The sequence below is a fragment of the Coregonus clupeaformis genome, chromosome 4, assembly GCF_020615455.1.
Source record: "Coregonus clupeaformis isolate EN_2021a chromosome 4, ASM2061545v1, whole genome shotgun sequence".
Classification (NCBI taxonomy): domain Eukaryota; kingdom Metazoa; phylum Chordata; class Actinopteri; order Salmoniformes; family Salmonidae; genus Coregonus; species Coregonus clupeaformis.
This window is the reverse complement of record NC_059195.1, coordinates 12,517,971-12,540,318: the sequence shown is the minus strand read 5'-3', so window position 1 is coordinate 12,540,318 and position 22,348 is coordinate 12,517,971. Positions and strand designations below refer to the sequence as shown.

The 22,348-nt window shown below is 43.7% G+C and overlaps 1 protein-coding gene across 2 annotated transcripts in view; it reads left to right on the top strand.

Moving 5' to 3' along the window:
* The window catches only part of LOC121553267 (tensin-1), a 222,665-nt gene that overhangs the window by 26,793 nt on the left and 173,524 nt on the right, over positions 1-22,348 (top strand). For both annotated transcript variants that reach the window (XM_041866298.2, XM_041866289.2), the window contains exon 2: positions 12,352-12,466. In XM_041866298.2, the coding sequence (XP_041722232.2) occupies positions 12,352-12,466 (115 nt within the window). The remainder of the gene's footprint in view (positions 1-12,351; positions 12,467-22,348) is intronic.

Below are 22,348 nucleotides of genomic sequence, written 5' to 3'. Positions count from 1 at the left end.
GTCCCTGACCTGTTTGGAGAGCTCCTTGGTGCCGCTTGCTTTGTGGTGCCCCTTGCTTAGTGGTGTTGCAGACTCTGGGGCCTTTCAGAACAGGTGTATATATACTGAGATCATGTGACAGATCATGTGACACTTAGACTGCACACAGGTGGACTTTATTTAACTCATTATGTGACTGCTGAAGGTAATTGGTTGCACCATATCTTATTTTGGGGCTTCATAGCAAAGGGGGTGAATACATATGCACACACCACTTTTCCGTTATTTATTTTTAATACTTTTTTGAAACAAGTGGATATGACGCTACAAGCTTGGCACACCTGTATTTGGGGAGTTTCTCCCATTCTTCTCTGCAGATCCTCTCATGCTCTGTCAGGTTGGATGGGGAGCGTCGCTGCACAGCTATTTTCTGGTCTCTCCAGAGATATTCAATCGGGTTCAAGTCCGGGCTCTGGCTGGGCCACTCAAGGACATTCAGAGACTTGTGCCGAAGCCACTCCTGCGTTGTTTTGGCTGTGTGCTTAGGGTCGTTGTCCTGTTGGAGGGTGAACCTTCGCCCCCAGTCTGAGGTCCTGAGGGCTCTGGAGCAGGTTTTCATCAAGGATCTCTCTGTACTTTGCTCCGTTCATTTTTCCCCTCAATCCTGACTAGTCTCCCAGTCCCTGCCGCTGAAAAACATCCCCACAGCATGATGCTACCACCACAATGCTTCACTGTAGGGATGGTGCCAGGATTCCTCCAGACATGACGCTTGGCATTCAGGCCAAAGAGTTCAATCTTGGTTTCATCAGACCATAGAATCTTGTTTCTCATGGTCCGAGAGTCCTTTAGGTGCCTTTTGGCAAACTCCAAGCAGGCTGTCATTTGCCTTTTACTGAGCAGTGGCTTCCGTCAGGCCACTCTACCATAAAGGTCTGATTGGTGGAGTGCTGAAGAGATGGTTTTCCTTCTGGAAGGTTCTCCCATCTCAACAGAGGAACTCTGGAGCTCTGTCAGAGTGACCATCGGTTCTTGGTCACCTCCCTGACCAAGGCCCTTTTTCCCGATTGCTCAGTTTAGCCAGACAGCCATCTCTAGAAAGAGTCTTGGTGGGTCCAAACTTCTTCCATTTAATAATGATGGAGGCCACTGTGTTCTTGTGGACCTTCAACGATGCAGACATTTTTTGGTACCTTTCCTCAGATCTGTGCCTCGACACAATCCTGTCTCAGAGCTCCACGGACAATTCCTTCGGCCTCATGGCTTGGTTTTAGCTCTGACATACACTGTCAACTGGGGAACCTTATATAGACAGGTGTGTGCCTTTCCAAATCATGTCCAATTAATTGAATTTACCACAGGTGGACTCCAATCAAGTTGTAGAAAAATCTCAAGGATGATAAATGGAAACAGGATACACCTGAGCTCAATTTCGAGTCTCATAGCAAAGGGTCTGAATGCTTACAGTACCAGTCAAAGGTTTGGACACACCTACTCATTCAAGGGTTTTTCTTTATTTGTACTATTTTCTACATTGTAGAATAATAGTGAAGACATCAAAACTATGAAATAACACATATGGAACCAAAAAAGTGTTAAACAAATCAAAATATATTTGAGATTTGAGATTCTTCAAATAGCCACCCTTTGCCTTGACGACAGCTTTGCACACTCTTGGCATTTTCTCAACCAGCTTCACCTGGAATGCTTTTCCAACAGTCTTGAAGGAGTTCCCACATATGCTGAGCGCTTGTTGACTGCTTTTCCTTCACTCTGCTGTCCGACTCATCCCAAACCATCTCAGTTGGGTTGAGGTCGGGTGATTGTGGAGGCCAGGTCATCTGATGCAGCCCTCCATCACTCTCCTTCTTGGTCAAATAGCCCTTATACAACCTTGAGGTGTGTTGGGTCATTGTCCTGTTGAAAAACAAATGATAGTCCCACTAAGCCCAAACCAGATGGGATGGCGTATCGCTGCAGAATGCTGTTGTAGCCATGCTGGTTAAGTGTGCCTTGAATTCTAAATAAATCACAGACAGTGTCACCAGCAAAGCACCCCCACACCATAACATCTCCTCCTCCATGCTTTACGGTGGGAAATACACATGCGGAGATCATCCGTTCATCCACACCACGTCTCACAATGACACAGCGGTTGGAACCAAAAATCTCAAATTTGGACTCCAGACCAAAGGACAACTTTCCACCAGTCTAATGTCCATTGCTCATGTTTCTTGGCCCAAGCAGGTCTCTTCTTCTTATTGGTTTCCTTTAGTAGTTGTTTCTTTGCAGCATTTCGACCATGAAGGCCTGATTCACACAGTCCCCTCTGAACAGTTGATGTTGAGATGTGTCTGTGACTTGAACTCTGTGAAGCATTTATTTGTGCTGTAATTTCTGAGGCTGGTAACTCTAATGAACTTATCCTCTGCAGCAGAGGTAACTCTGGGTCTTCCATTCCTGTGGCTGGCCTCATGAGAGCCAGTTTCATCATAGCGCTTGATGGTTTTTGCGACTGCACTTGAAGAAACTTTCAAAGTTCTTGAAACTTTCGTATTGACTGACCTTCATGTCTTAAAGTAATGATGGACTGACGTTTCTCTTTGCTTGTTTGATCTGTTCTTGCCATAATATGGACTTGGTCTTTTACCAAATAGAGCTATCTTCTGTATACCCCTCTACGTTGTCACAACACAGCTGATTGGCTCAAACGCATTAAGAAGGAAAGAAATTCCACAAATTAACTTTTAAGAAGCAACACCTGTTAATTGAAATGCATTCCAGGTGACTACCTCATGAAGCTGATTGAGATAATGCAAAGAGTGTGCAAAGCTGTTATCACAGCAAAGGGTGGCTATTTGAAGACTCTCAAATATATTTTGACTTTTTCAATACTGATTTGGGTACTTTATTTACATTTAAGTCATTTACCAGACTTTCTCATCCAGAGCAACTTACAGTTAGTGAGTGCATACATTTTCATACTGGTCCCCCGTGGGAATCGACCCCTCAACCCTGGCGTTGCAAGCGCCATGCTCTACCAACTGAGCTACAGAGGAAGCCACATGGACAAGCTGACCAATAGAATAGGTAAACTTTTCTACTGTGGGGGATAGTAGATTGACGTAGGCTAATGATTTTGCTGTTAGTTACTTGTCTTGTTGGCTGAGGAAAAGTAAATTGACAGTTATTCTAACATCTTCAAGGTGCACATCAGAATTAGGTAATTAGGCACATCATTGCATCCTCGACTTGCATGTTCTGTTAATTTGAATTAACATAATCTAAGTGTGTTTTCTGTCATTCTGAGCACCGTGGGTGGACGCCCTTATCAGGTTACGCACCCAATGCATATGGGTCCGGTAAATTTCTCAAATGTCCGGTAAATTAAAATGCTGCCGGTCAAATATCCGGCTCCATCTTTTCCTAACGGAAGCCCTGGCACATTGGTAATAGTCAGTGACAAATATAATACCTAAGCAGGGCTGGGTAAAACCCTGGATGGGAGACCGAAGGGTAGGTGTAGATAGATTCATTCTCCAGTAGGAGGTGCTGTCCAGCTTATTGTAAAAAAAAAATCTGATAGTGGATATAAAGTTGAAGATCTGACATTGTTTTAAAGGTACAAATGCTACATATTTTATACAAGATTTGTCTATGTAGGAATTTGGTTATCATGATGACATAATCCTGTGGTTGAAATTTCACCCCCAAAACAGCAGATGCCTTTTTTTCTAATTCTATGTATTTCCCACGTAGATTCCACGTGACAATATGTTGACAAATTAAATTGAAACAATGTTGATTCAACCAGTTTGTGCCCAGTGTGATGCCAATGATGCTAGTATTGCTGCTAACAGTCATGGTTATTTGACTGAACTCATAATGCTAACCTAGGCGATGTCTTTACGGTAGAATGCTAAAGGGATAGTTAGCTTCTGACTGGAGGGAGAATAAACTATTCTTTGCCCGTCATGCGAACCATACCTTGGGCTTTCCTGTAGGCTGCACAGACATCCATAAATCTACCTCTCTGCTAAGTGGGGGAGTTAGCAAGGTAGACTGTTGGGGAAGACAGGATGGTAGAGGGGAGGAAGAGAGAGAGAGAGAGAGAGAGAGAGAGAGAGAGAGAGAGAGAGAGAGAGATAGATAGAGAGAGAGAGAGAGAGAGAGAGAGAGAGAGAGAGAGAGAGAGAGAGAGAGAGAGAGAGAGAGAGAGACAGCCACCCTAGTCATAGACTGTTCTCTCTGCTACCGCACGGCAAGCGGTACCGGAGTGCCAAGTCTAGGTCCAAAATACTTTTCAACAGCTTCTACCCCCAAGCCATAAGACTCCTGAACAGCTAATCATGGCTACCCGGACTATTTGCACTGCCCCCCCACCCCATCCTTTTTACGCTGCTGCTACTCTGTTAAGTATTTATGCATAGTCACTTTAACTCTACCCACATGTACATATTACCTCAACTACCTCAACTAGCCGGTGCCCCCGCACATTGACTCTGCAACGGTACCCCCCTGTATATATAGCCTCCCTACTGTCACTTTATTTTACTGTATATATAGCCTCCCTACTGTCACTTTATTTTACTTCTGCTCTTTTTTTCTCAACACTTTTTTGTTGTTGTTGTTTTATTCTTACTTTTTTTGTTAAAAATAAATGCACTGTTGGTTAAGGGCTGTAAGTAAGCATTTCACTGCAATGTCTGCACCTGTTGTATTCGGCGCATGTGACCAATAAAATTTGATTTGATTTGATTTGACAGCTACAAAGAAAGTGAGACATCCAGAAATAACAAGAGAGAAGGTAAATTGAAATAGAGAGGGAGAGAGAAAGAGAGGTACTGTACAGTGGGGGAAAAAAGTATTTAGTCAGCCACCAATTGTGCAAGTTCTCCCACTTAAAAAGATGAGAGAGGACTGTAATTGTCATCATAGGTACACGTCAACTATGACAGACAAAATGAGAAAAAAAAATCCAGAAAATCACATTGTAGGATTTTTTATGAATTTATTTGCAAATTATGGTGGAAAATAAGTATTTGGTCACCTACAAACAAGCAAGATTTCTGGCTCTCACAGACCTGTAACTTCTTCTTTAAGAGGCTCCTCTGTCCTCCACTCGTTACCTGTATTAATGGCACCTGTTTGAACTTGTTATCAGTATAAAAGACACCTGTCCACAACCTCAAACAGTCACACTCCAAACTCCACTATGGCCAAGACCAAAGAGCTGTCAAAGGACACCAGAAACAAAATTGTAGACCTGCACCAGGCTGGGAAGACTGAATCTGCAATAGGTAAGCAGCTTGGTTTGAAGAAATCAACTGTGGGAGCCATTATTAGGAAATGGAAGACATACAAGACCACTGATAGATCAGGGGGTAGATCAGCTTTAATATTGCAGATAGATTGTTACTTCCATCAATGTAATTGTCTGCATCACTTCCAATCCCCCATATGCTTATTTTTTTCTCGCAAATATATATATATATATATATATACAGTGAGGGAAAAAGGTATTTGATCCCCTGCTGATTTTGTATGTTTGCCCACTGACAAAGAAATGATCAGTCTATAATTTCAATGGTAGGTTTATTTGAACAGTGAGAGACAGAATAACAACAAAAAAATCCAGAAAAGCGCATGTCAAAAATGATATAAATTGATTAGCATTTTAATGAGGGAAATAAGTATTTGACCCCCTCTCAATCAGAAAGATTTCTGGCTCCCAGGTGTCTTTTATACAGGTAACGAGCTGAGATTAGGAGCACACTCTTAAAGGGAGTGCTCCTAATCTCAGCCTGTTACCTGTATAAAAGACACCTGTCCACAGAAGCAATCAATCAATCAGATTCCAAACTCTCCACCATGGCCAAGACCAAGAGCTCTCCAAGGATGTCAGGGACAAGATTGTAGACCTACACAAGGCTGGAATGGTCTACAAGACCATCGCCAAGCAGCTTGGTGAGAAGGTGACAACAGTTGGTGCGATTATTCGCAAATGGAAGAAACACAAAATAACTGTCAATCTTCCTCGGCCTGGGGCTCCATGCATGATCATGGGAACGGTGAGGAATCCGCCCAGAACTACACAGGAGGATCTTGTCCAAAGCCTATTCCCCCTCAGGAGACTGAAAAGATTTGGCATGGGTCCTCAGATCCTCAAAAAATTATACAGCTGCACCATCGAGAGCATCCTGACTGGTTGCATCACCGCCTGGTATGGCAACTGCTTGGCCTCCGACCGCAAGGCACTACAGAGGGTAGTGCGTACGGCCCAGTACATCACTGGGGCCAAGCTTCCTGCCATCCAGGACCTCTATACCAGGCGGTGTCAGAGGAAGGCCCTCAAAATTGTCAGACTCCAGCTACCCTAGTCATAGACTGTTCTCTCTGCTACCGCACGGCAAGCGGTACCGGAGTGCCAAGTCTAGGTCCAAAAGACCTATTTGCACTGCCCCCCCACCCCATCCCTTTTAAGCTGCTGCTACTCTGTTAATTATTTATGCATAGTCACTTTAACTCTACCCACATGTACATATTACCTCAACTACCTCAACTAGCCGGTGCCCCCGCACATTGACTCTGCAACGGTACCCCCCTGTATATATAGCCTCGCTACTGTTATTTTATTTTACTTCTGCTCTTTTTTTTCTCAACACTTTTTTTGTTGTTTTATTTTTACTTTTTTTGTTAAAAATAAATGCACTGTTGGTTAAGGGCTGTAAGTAAGCATTTCACTGTAATTTCTGTGAAATAAGTATTTTACCCCTCTGCAAAACATGACTTAGTACTTGGTGGCAAAACCCTTGTTGGCAATCACAGAGGTCAGACATTTCTTGTAGTTGGCCACCAGATTTGCACACATCTCAGGAGGGATTTTGTTCCACTCCTCTTTGCAGATCTTCTCCAAGTCATTAAGGTTTCGAGGCTAACGTTTGGCAACTCGAACCTTCAGCTCCCTCCACAGATTTTCAATGGGATTAAGGTCTGGAGACTGGCTAGGCCACTCCAGGACCTTAATGTGCTTCTTCTTGAGCCACTCCTTTGTTGCCTTGGCCGTGTGTTTTGGGTCATTGTCATGCTGGAATACCCATCCACGACCCATTTTCAATGCCCTGGCTGAGGGAAGGAGGTTCTCACCCAAGATTTGATGGTACATGGCCCCGTCCATCGTCCCTTTGATGTGGTGAAGTTGTCCTGTCCCCTTAGCAGAATAACACCCCCAAAGCATAATGTTTCCACCTCCATATTTGACGGTGGGGATGGTGTTCTTGAGGTCATAGGCAGCATTCCTCCTCCAAACACGGCGAGTTGAGTTGATGCCAAAGAGCTCGATTTTGGTCTCATCTGACCACAACACTTTCACCCAGTTCTCCTCTGAATCATTCAGATGTTCATTGGCAAACTTCAGACGGGCCTGTATATGTGCTTTCTTGAGCAGGGGGACCTTGTGGGCACTGCAGGATTTCAGTCCTTCACGGCGTAATGTGTTACTAATTGTTTTCTTGGTGACTATAGTCCCAGCTGCCTTGAGATCATTGACAAGATCCTCCCGTGTAGTTCTGGGCTGATTCCTCACCGTTCTCATGATCATTGCAACTCCCCGAGGTGAGATCTTGCATGGAGCCCCAGGCCGAGGGAGATTGACAGTTATTTTGTGTTTCTTCCAATTGCGAATAATCGCACCAACTGTTGTCACCTTCTCACCTAGCTGCTTGGCGATGTTCTTGTAGCCCATTCCAGCCTTGTGTAGGTCTACAATCTTGTCCCTGATATCCTTGGAGAGCTCTTTGTCTTGGCCATGGTGGAGAGTTTGGAATCTGATTGATTGATTGCTTCTGTGGACAGGTGTCTTTTATACAGGTAACAAACTGAGATTAGGAGCACTCCCTTTAAGAGTGTGCTCCTAATCTCAGCTCGTTACCTGTATAAAAGACACCTGGGAGCCAGAAATCTTTCTGATTGAGAGGGGGTCAAATACTTATTTCCCTCATTCAAATGCAAATCAATTTATAATATTTTTGACATACAGTGGGGAAAAAAAGTATTTAGTCAGTCACCAATTGTGCAAGTTCTCCCACTTAAAAAGATGAGAGAGGCCTGTAATTTTCATCATAGGTACACGTCAACTATGACAGACAAAATGAGGAAAAAAAATCCAGAAAATCACATTGTAGAATTTTTAATGAATTTATTTGCAAATTATGGTGGAAAATAAGTATTTGGTCAATAATAAAAGTTACTCAATACTTTGTTATATACCCTTTGTTGGCAATGACACAGGTCAAACGTTTTCTGTAAGTCTTCACAAGGTTTTCACACACTGTTGCTGGTATTTTGGCCCATTCCTCCATGCAGATCTCCTCTAGAGCAGTGATGTTTTAGGGCTGTCGCTGGGCAACACGGACTTTCAACTCCCTCCAAAGATTTTCTATGTGGTTGAGATCTGGAGACTGGCTAGGCCACTCCAGGACCTTGAAATGCTTCTTACGAAGCCACTCCTTCGTTGCCAGGGCGGTGTGTTTGGGATCATTGTCATGCTGAAAGACCCAGCCACGTTTCATCTTCAATGCCCTTGCTGATGGAAGGAGGTTTTCACTCAAAATCTCACGATACATGGCCCCATTCATTCTTTCCTTTACACGGATCAGTTGTCCTGGTCCCTTTTCAGAAAAACAGCCCCAAAGCATGATGTTTCCACCCCCATGCTTCACAGTAGGTATGGTGTTCTTTGGATGCAACTCAGCATTCTTTGTCCTCCAAACACGACGAGTTGAGTTTTTACCAAAAAGTTATATTTTGGTTTCATCTGACCATATGACATTCTCCCCAATCCTCTTCTGGATCATCCAAATGCACTCTAGCAAACTTCAGACGGGCCTGGACATGTACTGGCTTAAGCAGGGGGACACGTCTGGCACTGCAGGATTTGAGTCCCTGGCGGCGTAGTGTGTTACTGATGGTAGGCTTTGTAACTTTGGTCCCAGCTCTCTGCAGGTCATTCACTAGGTCCCCCCGTGTGGTTCTGGGATTTTTGCTCACCGTTCTTGTGATCATTTTGACCCCACGGGGTGAGATCTTGCGTGGAGCCCCCAGATCAAGGGAGATTATCAGTGGTCTTGTATGTCTTCCATTTCCTAATAATTTCTCCCACAGTTGATTTCTTCAAACCAAGCTGCTTACCTATTGCAGATTCAGTCTTCCCAGCCTGGTGCAGGTCTACAATTTTGTTTCTTGTGTCCTTTGACAGCTCTTTGGTCTTGGCCATAGTGGAGTTTGGAGTGTGACTGTTTGAGGTAGTGGACAGGTGTCTTTTATACTGATAACAAGTTCAAACAGGTGCCATTAATACAGGTAACGAGTGGAGGACAGAGGAGCCTCTTAAAGAAGAAGTTACAGGTCTGTGAGAGCCAGAAATCTTGCTTGTTTGTAGGTGACCAAATACTTATTTTCCACCATAATTTGCAAATAAATTCATTAAAAATCCTACAATGTGATTTTCTGGATTTTTTTTCTCTCAATTTGTCTGTCATAGTTGACGTGTACCTATGATGAAAATGACAGGCCTCTCTCATCTTTTTAAGTGGGAGAACTTGCACAATTGGTGGCTGACTAAATACTTTTTTTCCCCACTGTACATTTTTCTGGATTTTTTTGTTGTTATTCTGTCTCACTGTTCAAATAAACCTACCATTAAAATTATAGACTGATCATTTCTTTGTCATTGGGCAAACATACAAAATCAGCAGGGGATCAAATACCTTTTTCCCTCACTGTACATACTATATACTTATTATGGACACAGTATGCTTTACATTAGTTTTCTTGTTGTTATTAGTTGTTGTTAGTTGTTATTAGTCCCATCCTTCAACTCCATTCAACACTTCCCGTCTATCTCTTAACACCATCCATATTGGATTTCTATTTGCCATATATTTTTCAACTGTACTGTGATGTTTTACAAAACTTCTGAACCCTTCTATTCTCATTGTTTCTACAGATTGTAAATTGAAAATAAACATTTTTGCTAAAAGTGTTATTATATTATTGATCGATTGACTATGACTTTTCAGATCACCCAGTAGCGCTATCTGCAGGGTTAGCTCCAGGTAAATATTGCAATCCTTTAGCCATTCCTGGACCTGTGTCCAAAAACAAGCTACAAATGGACAGTACCAAAACAAATGATCTAATGATTCTGTCTCTTCGCAGCAAAATCTGCAGAGCTGGCATCGTTATGCGTATCAGTTCATAAACACTATGCCATAAAATCTCTTCCCAACTATTTTGCAATCTATATGGGACGGCTGTCAATCCTTTGGTCCTGAAATGAAACTGGTATACTTTTTTATTTATCACAATTTTCTTTAACCAATTATGATCTTAATGCAGGGCCGACAGACAAGTTCCTTACTTTTTCCCCTTCCACTTTCCTCTTCCATTTTTGCGGTAATGCTGCAATTATTTGGTTGTAATTTTGGGTAGAGCAGACAATTCCATATGTTTTTGTTAGCTGCGTGTGCAACATAACTCCACCAGTTATATCATTTACGAAGATTATACCTTTTTAAAAATATTTTTTCAAATATTAATGTTTTTTTAATTAATTAGTATATTTGAGTTTAACCACTATTTGTTGCATTATTTGTTCTGTCGTTTCTGGAGGATTAAATTGAAATTGCAACCAACTTTCTATGGCTTGTTTTAGAAATAGTGATATTTGGGAGATGATTTCCTTTTCATTTTACATTTACGTCATTTAGCAGACACTCTTATCCAGCGACTTACAAATTGGTGCATTCACCTTATAGCCAGTGGGATAACCACTTTACAAATTATTATTATTTTTATTTTTTGGGGGGGTGGGGTGGGGTAAGGGGGGGGTTAGAAGGATTACTTTATCCTATCCCAGGTGTTCCTTAAAGAGGTGGGGTTTCAAATAACTGAAAGTGAGAGGTTGTAATCTGAATAAAGGGAAAAAGGCCATTCTTGAACATTGGGTGAGACAATCTTACTAATTTGCTAGAGAATCAGTTCGGATTTAAGTATAACTTTTGTATGACTGAAGCTTTTAGTGATAGGCCTAATGCTTTAATATTTAATAATTTCTGTCCTCCAAATTCATATTCATTATATAAATAGGCCCGTTTAATTTTGTCTGGCTTGTCGTTCCAAATAAAATGGAATATTTTTTTCTCATATAATTTAAAAAAACTGGTCTCTTTGTTATACATTCTTTCCTCCGTGTTTACTTTTTAGTCTTGATTCACTTTTCAGACAGGTGACGTACATGCAGGATATCTCCTGGTGTGGCCATGTGTGATCCCTTCACTTGTAAAGGACTTTTGTTATATTAACTCAATATTGCTATGCTGGGCCCACAGACAGTGTGTTAGCGGTGCTCAATATCCCACTGAGCCGAAACACAGAAAAGCCCAAAATGGGGACCAGCTGAGAAAATATACAGAGGAAGTGATGTCACCGGTCCAAATCCCCCGAAGTCGTCCATTACGGGGTGACGCTGAGACGCTGACCACAAAGAGGGAACATGACACAGGTTTCACAGCGAGCAGAGAGACGCCACGGGAGATGGTTGTCCTTCACTTTGACATTTCTGTTACCCGGACTCCCCTGCCAACGAGCTCAGTTTAGAAGGCAGACAGGAAAAAGGGAGAACAGTTTAGATGTAATTATAGGAGAAGGAAAACACTGATGCTGGCTGTAGACAGCGGGGTCATTTCAGAGGAGGCTACACTGTGGACGCTGTGCATAACACACCTCTAGCAGCAGCCCCAGGAAAGGAGGGAGGGGGATGGAGGGAGAGGGGGTTACGTGGCTGTTCTTGTTTCTTGGAGGAGAGAAAGTGGGGACTGCTTCTTTGTAGAGGGCAGCTGAGGGTTTGTACACAGACGGAGTGTACCATTTCTACAGTTGTTGGGCAAAATCCTAACATTTCTGCACTTTTGTGCAAATCTTCAGTCTATGATGTGGAAGAGTTTTGGTTCTGTGCGTTCATCTCAAGTTAGGGCAAATAAGACTTATCCTAACGCTAAAGTCAATTTGATTAATATTATGTTCATTATCTTCACAAATGAAAGAAGTATACTGAAGTTGACTATCCTTATAGATGCACAGCCTTTAATTTATAGAGAGACAATTTTCTTATTCCTAGTTTGGTTGGTTGTCCCATTTTCTCTGACTGTGACAAAAGTCCAAATTACTTTGTCCACAGAAAAACCTTGCATATTGTGTGGCTTACACACAAGTTCAACCCACAATTTTTGTATTGACACCACTTTGCCCCAACCAACTGAGCCATCTGAAATTGAACACTAACCCTCTCATCTTTATATTTTCCATTTGCAGCCTGAGGAGTTTGAGGTGCTTCATTCACACACCTTCCGGGCGAAGACATTCAAGAAGAGCAAGCACTGTGGGGTGTGCAAACAGACCGTCAGCCAGGATGGGCTCATCTGCAGAGGTTAGTCCTGACCTTGCCTGAGTGTTACCATGGTAACCATGGTAATATGGGGTCGTCAAAGGGTCATTTGGGGTCTCCCAAGGTCACTGTTGTGGTCATTCTCAGTAATTACACCAAAGTAGCTCTGGGGAGGTCAAGGGTTGGCAGGTTTTCAATTCACTCAATGATAGCTTGCTAATCAGGCTTTATCTAATTTAATTGATTAGCTTGATATAGGTAACTGACAAAATAAAGGAAACACTTGAGTAAATGAGGGATACAAAATATATTGAAAGCAGGTGCTTCCACACAAGTGTCATTCTTGAGTTAATTAAGCAATTAAAACATCCCATCATGCTTAGGGTCATGTATAAAATGCCCAGTTGCCCATTATTTTGGCTACCATGGCTAGAAGAAGAGATCTCAGTGACTTTGAAAGAGGGGTCTCAAAGGAGCATAGGGGGTTTAAAGGGTTCTGTGTGTGTGTGTGTGTGTGTGTGTCTCTCTCTCTCAGTCACTAGAGCTCCACCCAGTCTAAGACATCAACAAAACACCAAATGATGGAATTTCTCGTGGAAGAATGGTGTCACATTCCTCCCATAAAGTTCCAGACACTTGTAAAATCTATGCCAAGGCTCATTGAAGCTGTTCTGGCGGCTCGTGGTGGCCCAACGCCCTATTTAGACACTTTATGTTTACTGTTTCCTTTATTTTGGCAGTTACCTGGAGCTTGTTTAGTAAGCAAATTGAGTGCTAGCTGGATACTGAGGATTGAGAATTTGAAGTGGCTAATTATTTGTTTGAATTAGATATATACAATAGAAAGAGACTATATAAGCAACAAAATAATATAGCTCTGTGAATCATCAACAGTGGATAGCCCTATCCAGGTCTTGGGAATCCCTTAGTGTTGGCAAACCTACAGGCTAGATAGTAGACACACTGGGCTTGGCTGGTCACTGCTACCTGGCTAGTAGACATGTCTGCTTCTGCTGATAGTGCTGCATGGGGGAAGCTGGCAGGTTGTTTGGTCTGGTATCCAAAAGGGAAATATTTGGCTTGCATCCTCTTGGCTTAGTGCTTTACTCTGAGAGGACCTAGTATACAATAAGCAGGCATTTTGTTATTACCGTGTAGTTGTACTGTCCTCTTGGAAAGCAGCCCTTTTGCCATAATCGTGTAGCTGGCTGCTCCCTACAACATTACTACATTATGTCCTTTTGAAAGATAGTTATTTTCTCTTCCCATTATATTATGGGCGTCTCTTATATTTACAGTCCTCTATGCTGTGTCCGGTGGGTGTTGCAGCTGTCTGTCCCTGCTCTCCCAAAGGGATGTCATGTTAGGGTAGCCAGAATGCATAAGATCAATCATTTCCCAATGGACCACAATCTCTTCACTATCACATGGGTCAACCTCTTAGCCACTTACTCTGATGTGCCTCTGAATGTGCTACTTTTTTTGCTCTTATTGTGCATGATTGTGCAGACTTTTTCTTTGTATGTGGTTGTAGTGAGCGAGTGTGTATCTGGGCTTACTTGAAGCCAGAGCCCTTGACTCCTGCTGAGAGGCTTATCATGACACTTCAGCACCACTGTTCCAGAGAATAGCTCCCCTGTCAGTCAGCCTGTATAGATAGAATGTAACAGAGGATAGCTCCCCTGTCAGTCAGCCTGTATACTGTAGATAGATTGTAACAGAGGCTTGGGTATTGAGTTATCTGCTGTATTGACTACAACATGGGCTTTGGAGCTTAGTGGCTGGTTCCATAGAGGCAACTGAGTATGGTAGTGTGTGTGTGTGTCTGTGTTCACATGTGTGTACGTAAGTCTGTGTTTTATGTCTATGCTTGCCTGTGTGTGTGAGAGAGAGTTTAAATACGTGTGTGTGTGTCCTGTCTGGTTGGAGCAGATTTACGAGGGCCAGCAAGTGGGCTCTCAGGAAAGTACAAAGTGAACAATAGAGGCCCACTCAGACAGCAACACAAACACACACTAACACACTCCATACAAGGACACAGCCTGGAGTAGCCAGGACTGATGAATCACTGAAATTGGTCATGTCTAAGGACGGAGTGAACAAATGTGTTCATAAATCTCAGAATAAGGATTCAGATAAGGAGTTCTGCTTTAGGTTTGCTGAATATTAGGGTTAACTGAGGCAGGTTGAATAATTTGGTATACAGTAGTTACATAATACAGATGGGTCATTCAGATGGACCTCATAACTTTAGATTTATCCTATCAGAAAAAGGACATGTTTGACTTTCAGAAAAACATATTGGTCAAACTCAGGCATAATGTGGATAATCCTAACAGGGTGGAAATTTGGAGCCTAAATTAGACATAGCTATGTGAGTGAGCAAGCTTGAGCTAGCATAATGGTAAACACTTGAACATGATTTTAACATTTTGAAATGTGGTTAATTTACTTTATAATTTAGCCTAACAGGTTGGACATTTATGAGTGGGACATACAGACTAACTACAACAAACATGGAAAAATAGATACAATTGAGTGTTTATATTTATTTAGCTTTGCACCATTGTTTTCCCACCAAATAAATGCTGACACTTCCTGAATGAGGTATCATTGTAGGAAGGGGTTGTTTTGTTAAATGGATAATTACAACAAACTATATGTGATAACATCTACAAATATGTGTATGCGACCAATACACTTTTTGATTTGAACTAACAGGTTGGAAAGTGATATCAGGGACACACAGAAAAGCTTAATTAAAATAATAATAAATACAATAATCATTTTTTGTTTAAATTATTGATGAGAGAGAATTTAAGTAGGACTATAAAATAATGAATAAATATTTAATAATTGTATGGCTTATATTTCTTGTGGAAGTTGATGAATAACACCAGTGGACATGGTTAAAAACGCCTACATCCACTGAAAAAGTGTTAACAATGCATACAATTCCCTTTCGAGATCCATATTTTTGTGTTTTTAAGGTAAAGGACATCAGACCTTATATTTAAAGCATTTTGGAATCCACATTTTACACTAAATAAGAAGTGATATTTCCTGGGGACAGAAAAGGCACCGCTTGGGATGAATGACCCAGATGGGCTTTCAGAGTTATAAGTACATCGGCGAGCACTCTTAGGTAATGTGAAGTCATGTTCAGATGTTCCACCCGCCCCCACACCCCCCTCCCTCCCGTGACTCTGTTTACAAACACTTGTCAGTCACATGGGTTCCCAATCATCATCCCAGCTCTACCACTTCCTCTCGTCTCGCCTGTTGCCAGGATACGTTGCTAGGCTCCATGACAATAGGAGCGTATCCTGGCTAGTGACGCAGGTCTTTTCAGCATGTGTTTGTTTCCAGTCAAAAGACCAGACCCTTAGCCTGGTCCCAAATCTGTTTGTGCTGTCTTGCCAACTCCTATGGTATTGTTTTTTTTACTGCAAAGTTGACAAGGCAGCACAAATAGATGAAGCACAATGCTACCAGACTGTCAGGGTATGTCTGGAAGGCTAGCCTTCACTGACAGAGTGAATATGTTGACATGTTAGCCTACCATACTCACTGATAATAGTGAGATTGCATGGATGTGAGTGTGTTAAAACGTTATAATACTTGATTTCAATTTATGAAAAACATAATTCCATGTTGACATTATGGGGCATAGTGTAGTGTGTGTAGTGACAAACAATCTCAATTTAATCCATTTTAAATTCAGGCTGTAACACAACAACATGTGGAAAAAGTGAAGCGGTGTGGATACTTTCTGAAGGCACTGTAATCATCAATTAAGATCAGTCAGATTAAGTAATAGTAAATGTTTTTCAACAAAATAGACTCATATCAAAAGTAATGTGATCATTGCATTGTGAAAGGCAATCATTTTATATAAACATGGATTGGAATGTGAAACATGTATTTCTAAAAGTGACTGTATGATTTTGTGTGTTATACATTGTTTTGAAACAATTGCCTTTTTGATGATCGGTTTTGAGTTTTGTGCATACTTGTGAAAACGGTAGCGTGATTAAACATTACTCGTTGCTGTATATAGATAGGATGTGCTGTTGTTTCATTAGTATTTTCTCATTGCCTGTGGCAGTACATCATGTTTGCCTTATTCAGTAAGACATTTTCGAGAGCTTGGAACTTTAACGTTCTATGCACACCCATCCACCCCCTTGTTTCACTTAGTTTTTCTGGCTGGGGGTTAGAACTCAGGTTTCCATCTGGTGTAACACAAGTGCAGGCACTGACACACACACCCACATGTGTACACTCACTCTTGTGCTTCTCTATTGTATAAATATATGCAGGGGAACATACAGTACATCCAAGTATTTACTTAAACATGAGCATACACGTTAACAAACATTTAAACATCTGGCGTGCAAAAAAATTTGAACATACTGTACACACTAAAATAAATCTTGACATAAACACTGAACACCTACGCACACACAGACACATAGATAAACAAAACACACACATGCACGCTCCCACACACACTCAGACACACCTCCCCACCACAGGAGGTTGGTGGCACCTTAATTGGGGAGGACGGACTCGTGGTAATGGCAGGAGCGGAATCAGTGGAATGGTATCAAATACCATTCCATTAGTTCTGTACCAGCCATTATTATCAGCAGCCTCCACTGCTCCCCGCACGCACACACGCACGCACACACGCACGCGCACACACACACACACACACACACACACACACACACACACACACACACACACACACACAGTTGGTTTTACTATCCAAGTGGGGACCAAAAAATGTATTCCCATTCAAAATTATATTTTCCTTAACCCTAAACCTTTACCCAACCCTAACCTTAACCCTAACCCTAACCTCAAGGTTTATCTATTAATGTTGCTGCACCTAATTTTAAACCTAGTTTTAAATTAATCCTAGTTAAAGTAAATCCTTCCTCTAATCTAAGTTTAGTTTTCACTTTATACCTAGAATAATTTAACTGATAAAATGGCAGCATATCTACTGTAGAAACACCAAAACAACAGAGTTCTTCAGAGAATAATTTGAGACCGGTTGAATCCTGTTGAGTTTTACGATAATTATGAGTTTTCAAGGAGATACTGCTTCTCCAAGGACTCTGTATTGCAACTGTAAAGAAAGGTTGGACCAACCATTACGCATGGGAGTGATAGGATTGTGGCTGTACCCCCATTACTTCAGCTCCTGGTGGCCCTACGGTTCTACGCAACTGGATGTTTCCAGATGGTGGATGGGAACCTTTTAGGACTCCACAAGTCAACCGTCTGCAGGATTGTAGTCAGTGTGTCCAGAGCTATTGCCGGTCTACAAAATCAGTACATAAGGTTCAACCCTACAGAGGAAACAACAGCTGGATTTTACAGGAGAGCTAGATTCCCAGGTGTACTAGGGGCAATAGACTGTACACACATTCCTATTCCCACCCCTGGTGGCGAGAATGGAGAACTATTCCGTAATCGGAAAGGTTACTGCGCCATCAACGGACAGGCTGTCTGTGATGACAAAGGTCAGCTCACCAACATCGTCGCTAGATTGCCAGGATCCACCCATGACAGCAGAATCTTTGACAATAGTCGTCTGTGTGCAATGCTGGAAAGGGGGGCATATGAAGGCCTGTTGTGGGTACCTTATGACTCCCCTTTTAAACCCCCAGACACCTGAAGAGCGAGAATACAACACCTCTCATATCCTGGCAAGTTGTCTCATAGAGATAATTTTTAGAGTGTGGAAAAAAAGATTCCTGTGCGTACAAGAGGGGCTCCGCACGAAGATCCACACTACACTGACAATCATTATTGCAGTGGCAGTTCTGTATAACTTAGGCAAGAGACAAGGAGACAAGCTACCTGAGGAGGACCTACCTGAGGAGAATGGAGAAGATGGCCAGCTGCAACATGCTGCCAATGGGAATGATGTGAGGAGAACCTTGATTGAGAACCATTTTGCAGCCTATGGTGTTGTCACGACTTCCGCCGAGGCTGCCCCCCCTCCTGGTTCGGGCAGGCTTCGGCGTTCGTCGTCACCGGAGTACTAGCTACTGCCGATCCCATTCTCATCACTTGTCATGTCTTGTCAATCACACACACCTGGTGCTCATTCCCCTAATTAGTATGTGTATAAGTGTTCCCTCTGTTCCCCTTGTCTTTGTGAGTGATTGTTTTGTTGTGAGAGCGTGTAGCTCGGTTGAGCTACATTTCACTGTGTTAATGCCAAGGTGGATGTTTTCCCTTGTACAGTTTCGTTTGACGCTTGGGGCATTTGATTTATGTAAACGGATTAAACTCTGGACTTCGGTATTTTACCTCCTGCGCCTGACTCCTTCTTTCACACCTCGTCACAGATTCACTCACCTGATCTGATATGGAGTCAGCAGGAGAAGACCGCATGCCTGGAGTTGTGGCAAGGGTCCAGGAGCATTCCTCTGTGTTTGCCAGCTTGGGGGAAGCGATGGATCGGGTTCTACAGGTGGTAGAACGCCTGGAGAGGAGAGGAACCGATCTATTGAGACCAGCTGGTCAACCGGATCCAGCCACCTACACCCCAGCCCCTGGAGGGATCCAGATATCCCGGCCACCGGCATTTCACGAGACTGCAGTGCGATGTAAGGGATTCCGACTCCAACTGGAGTTGTATTTATCCAGCATCAGACCGGAGCTCCGGGAGCGGGAGAAGGTATCCGTCCTCGTTTCCTGCTTTTGTGGGAGAGCCCTGGAGTGGGCCAATGCGGTATGGAACGAGGGAGGTACCACGTTAGAGAACTACGGGGAGTTTGCTTGCCTCTTTCTGGCCGTTTTTGAATGACTGGTTCATCTAAGGCAGGGGACTAGGACCGCTCAGGACTACGCGCTGGAGTTCCGGAAGCTGGCAGCGGGGTCCACATGGAACGAGCAGGCCCTGATAGACCATTTCCGGTGCCACCTAAGGGAGGACGTCCGACGGGAGCTAGCCTGCCGGGATGCCATGCTGTCGTTCTCCCAACTGGTTGACATGGCCATCCGGCTGGACAATCTGCTAGCAGCCAGAGGACGTCCTGGTAGGGGTCTGCCCGTTCCCACTCCGGACGACTCTGACCCCGAGCAGATGGAGCTGGGGGGATCCGCCGGGCGAGCTGGGGGGATCCGCCGGCAGGAGGACAGCGACAGTGCCACTCTGGTGGCACAAAGGGACAATCCACCTCACGTTGTGGTCAACATTCTTTTGGGTCTGGAGGTGGTAGGCAGGGTACTCACACATCACCCCAGGTAATGAACACCCAAACGTGTTCAGAGCCCTTTGCGGCGCACTGTACTTTATCTATCTCCTTTCCAGATCACTTGGTAGGTTCCCAGTGTAAGGCACTAGTCGATTCAGGCGCAGCTGGGAATTTTATGGACAGGGCATTTGCACACCGTCAAGGCATTTCAATGGTTCCCCTAACCATTCCACTCCCCATCAGAGCACTAGATAGTCGACCATTAGGGTCCGGGTTGGTTAAGGAAGTTACTGTACCAGTCACCATGATTATGCAGGAGACACATGTTGAGCAGATCACCTTTATGATTATTGAGTCTCCTGCTTACCCTGTAGTCTTGGGTATCCCGTGGTTAGCCCTTCACAACCCCAATTTCTCATGGCCGCAGAGGGTTCTTACGGGGTGTCCGGGTAGGTGTCTAGGTGTTTCCGTTGGTGCGACCACGGTGGAAAGTCAAGATGGTACCCCCACCGTGCACATTCCCCCCGAATACAATGATCTGGCGCTCACATTTTCCAAGACGCAAGCGACTAAATTACCACCTCATCAGGAGGGGAATTGCGTGATAAACCTTCGGGTAGACGCTGTACCTCCCAGGAGTCATGTGTGTCCCCTGTTGCAGGCTGAAACGGAGGATATGGAAATATACGTCACCAAGTCCCTGCGCCAGGGGTATATACGTCCCTCCACTTCACCTGCCTCCTCGAGTTTCTTCTTTTGTGAAGAAGAAAGATGGCGGTTTACGCCCGTGCATTGATTATCGACCACTGAATAATGTGACGGTACGATTTAGTTATCCTCTTCCCCTCATTCCTTCAGTGATTGAGTCAATGCATGGGGCCCGTTTTTTCACCAAATTAGACCTCAGGAGTGCCTACAACCTGGTGCGTATTCGGGAAGGGGATGAGTGAAAAAACAGCATTCAGCACAACCTCGGGGCATTATGAACACCTGGTGATGCCCTATGGTTTGATGAATGCTCCATCTGTTTTCCAGTCCTTTGTGAACGATGTGTTTCGGGACATGCTTGGTCGTGGTGTGGTGGTCTACATCGATGACATCCCAGTGTATTCCGCTACGCGCGCCGAGCATTCTAAGAAGTTCAGCTCGGCGGAGCAGAACTACGGCATTGGTGATCGGGAGCTGTTGGCTGTTGTCCGAGCTTTGACGGTGTGGAGACATTGGCTCGAAGGGGCAAAACACCCTTTCCTCGTCTGGACAGACCACCGTAACCTGGAGTACATTCGGGCAGCGAGGAGGCTGAATCCTTGCCAGGCCAGGTGGGCCCTCTTCTTCACCCAGTTTGATTTCACACTCTCATACATTCCGGGTACGAAAAATGTGAAGGCAGACGCACTGTCTCGGCTGTATGACACAGAGGAGAGGCCCAGAGACAACACCTCCATACTCCCGGCCTCATGCATTGTGGCGCCGGTAGTATGGGCGATGGACGCAGATATAGTGCAGGCATTACGCACAGATCCATCTCCACCGCAGTGTCCAGCTGGGCTGCAGTACGTGTCTGCACTTATCCATGATCTACTGGGCACACACGTCACCCTCCTCTGGTCATCCAGGTATCGGTCGTACAATGCGCTGCCTGACCGAGAAGTACTGGTGGCCTACCTTGGCTAAGGACGTGAGGGTGTATGTTTCCTCATGCTCAGTGTGCGTCCAGAGTAAGGCACCTAGGCACCTCCCAGCGGGTAAGCTACAACCTTTACCTGTTCCACAACGACCAAGGTCTCACCTGAGTATTGGTTTTCTCACTGATCTTCCCCCCTCCCAAGGTAACACCACGATCCTGGTCGTTGTGGACCGCTTTTCAAAGTCCTGCCGCCTCCTTCCTCTGCCCGGTCTCCCCACGGCCCTACAAACTGCGGAGGCTCTGTTTACTCACGTCTTCCAGCACTACGGGGTGCCGACCGAGGTTATGCAAACGGATTAAACTCTGGACTTCGGATTTTACCTCCTGCGCCTGACTCCTTCTTTCACACCTTGTCACAGGTGTGTATAATGTAACATGTAAAAAGCCATATTATATTTTGATCAACACGTACAATCTTTATTAAAATATATTATTAAGATTTTGTTATTCTCAATACCATACAGGGTGGAATTGGAAGCACCAGAACACAAGAGTGGGAACAAGAATGTAGGACACCAAATTGCTTGGGAAAGCATTGTTTTAATAAATAATTGTTTAAATAAATAAAAAGATCATCATTCTTTACACAGTGGACATTTGTTTCCCTGAAGGAGTTTATCTTTCTAAATTTGCAGTAGCTCTTTTTGTAAATTCATGACCTCAATCAGCAGTAGCATTTTTCTCTCTCTCCAGCTCCAGAACGTCAGTATGAGCTTAGTTTATGTCAGTTCTGGGGCGATTGCTTGGCCTGTCTGGTGTTTTTGCTGCTGGTGCAAGATCCAGGCACTGCTGTTTCTCCCCGGCACAGGGTGTCAGCTCAACTAAAGGAAAGGAATTAAATAAAATATCATTAAGGAATGATAATGGCGCCGAGGGGTTGGCTGCCATTTTATGGGCTCCGAACCAACTGTGCTATTTTGTGTGTTCTTTTCTTTTCTTTTTATTTTGTACATAATGTTGCTGCTACCATCTCTTATGACCGAAAGGAGCTTCTGGATATCAGAACAGCAATTA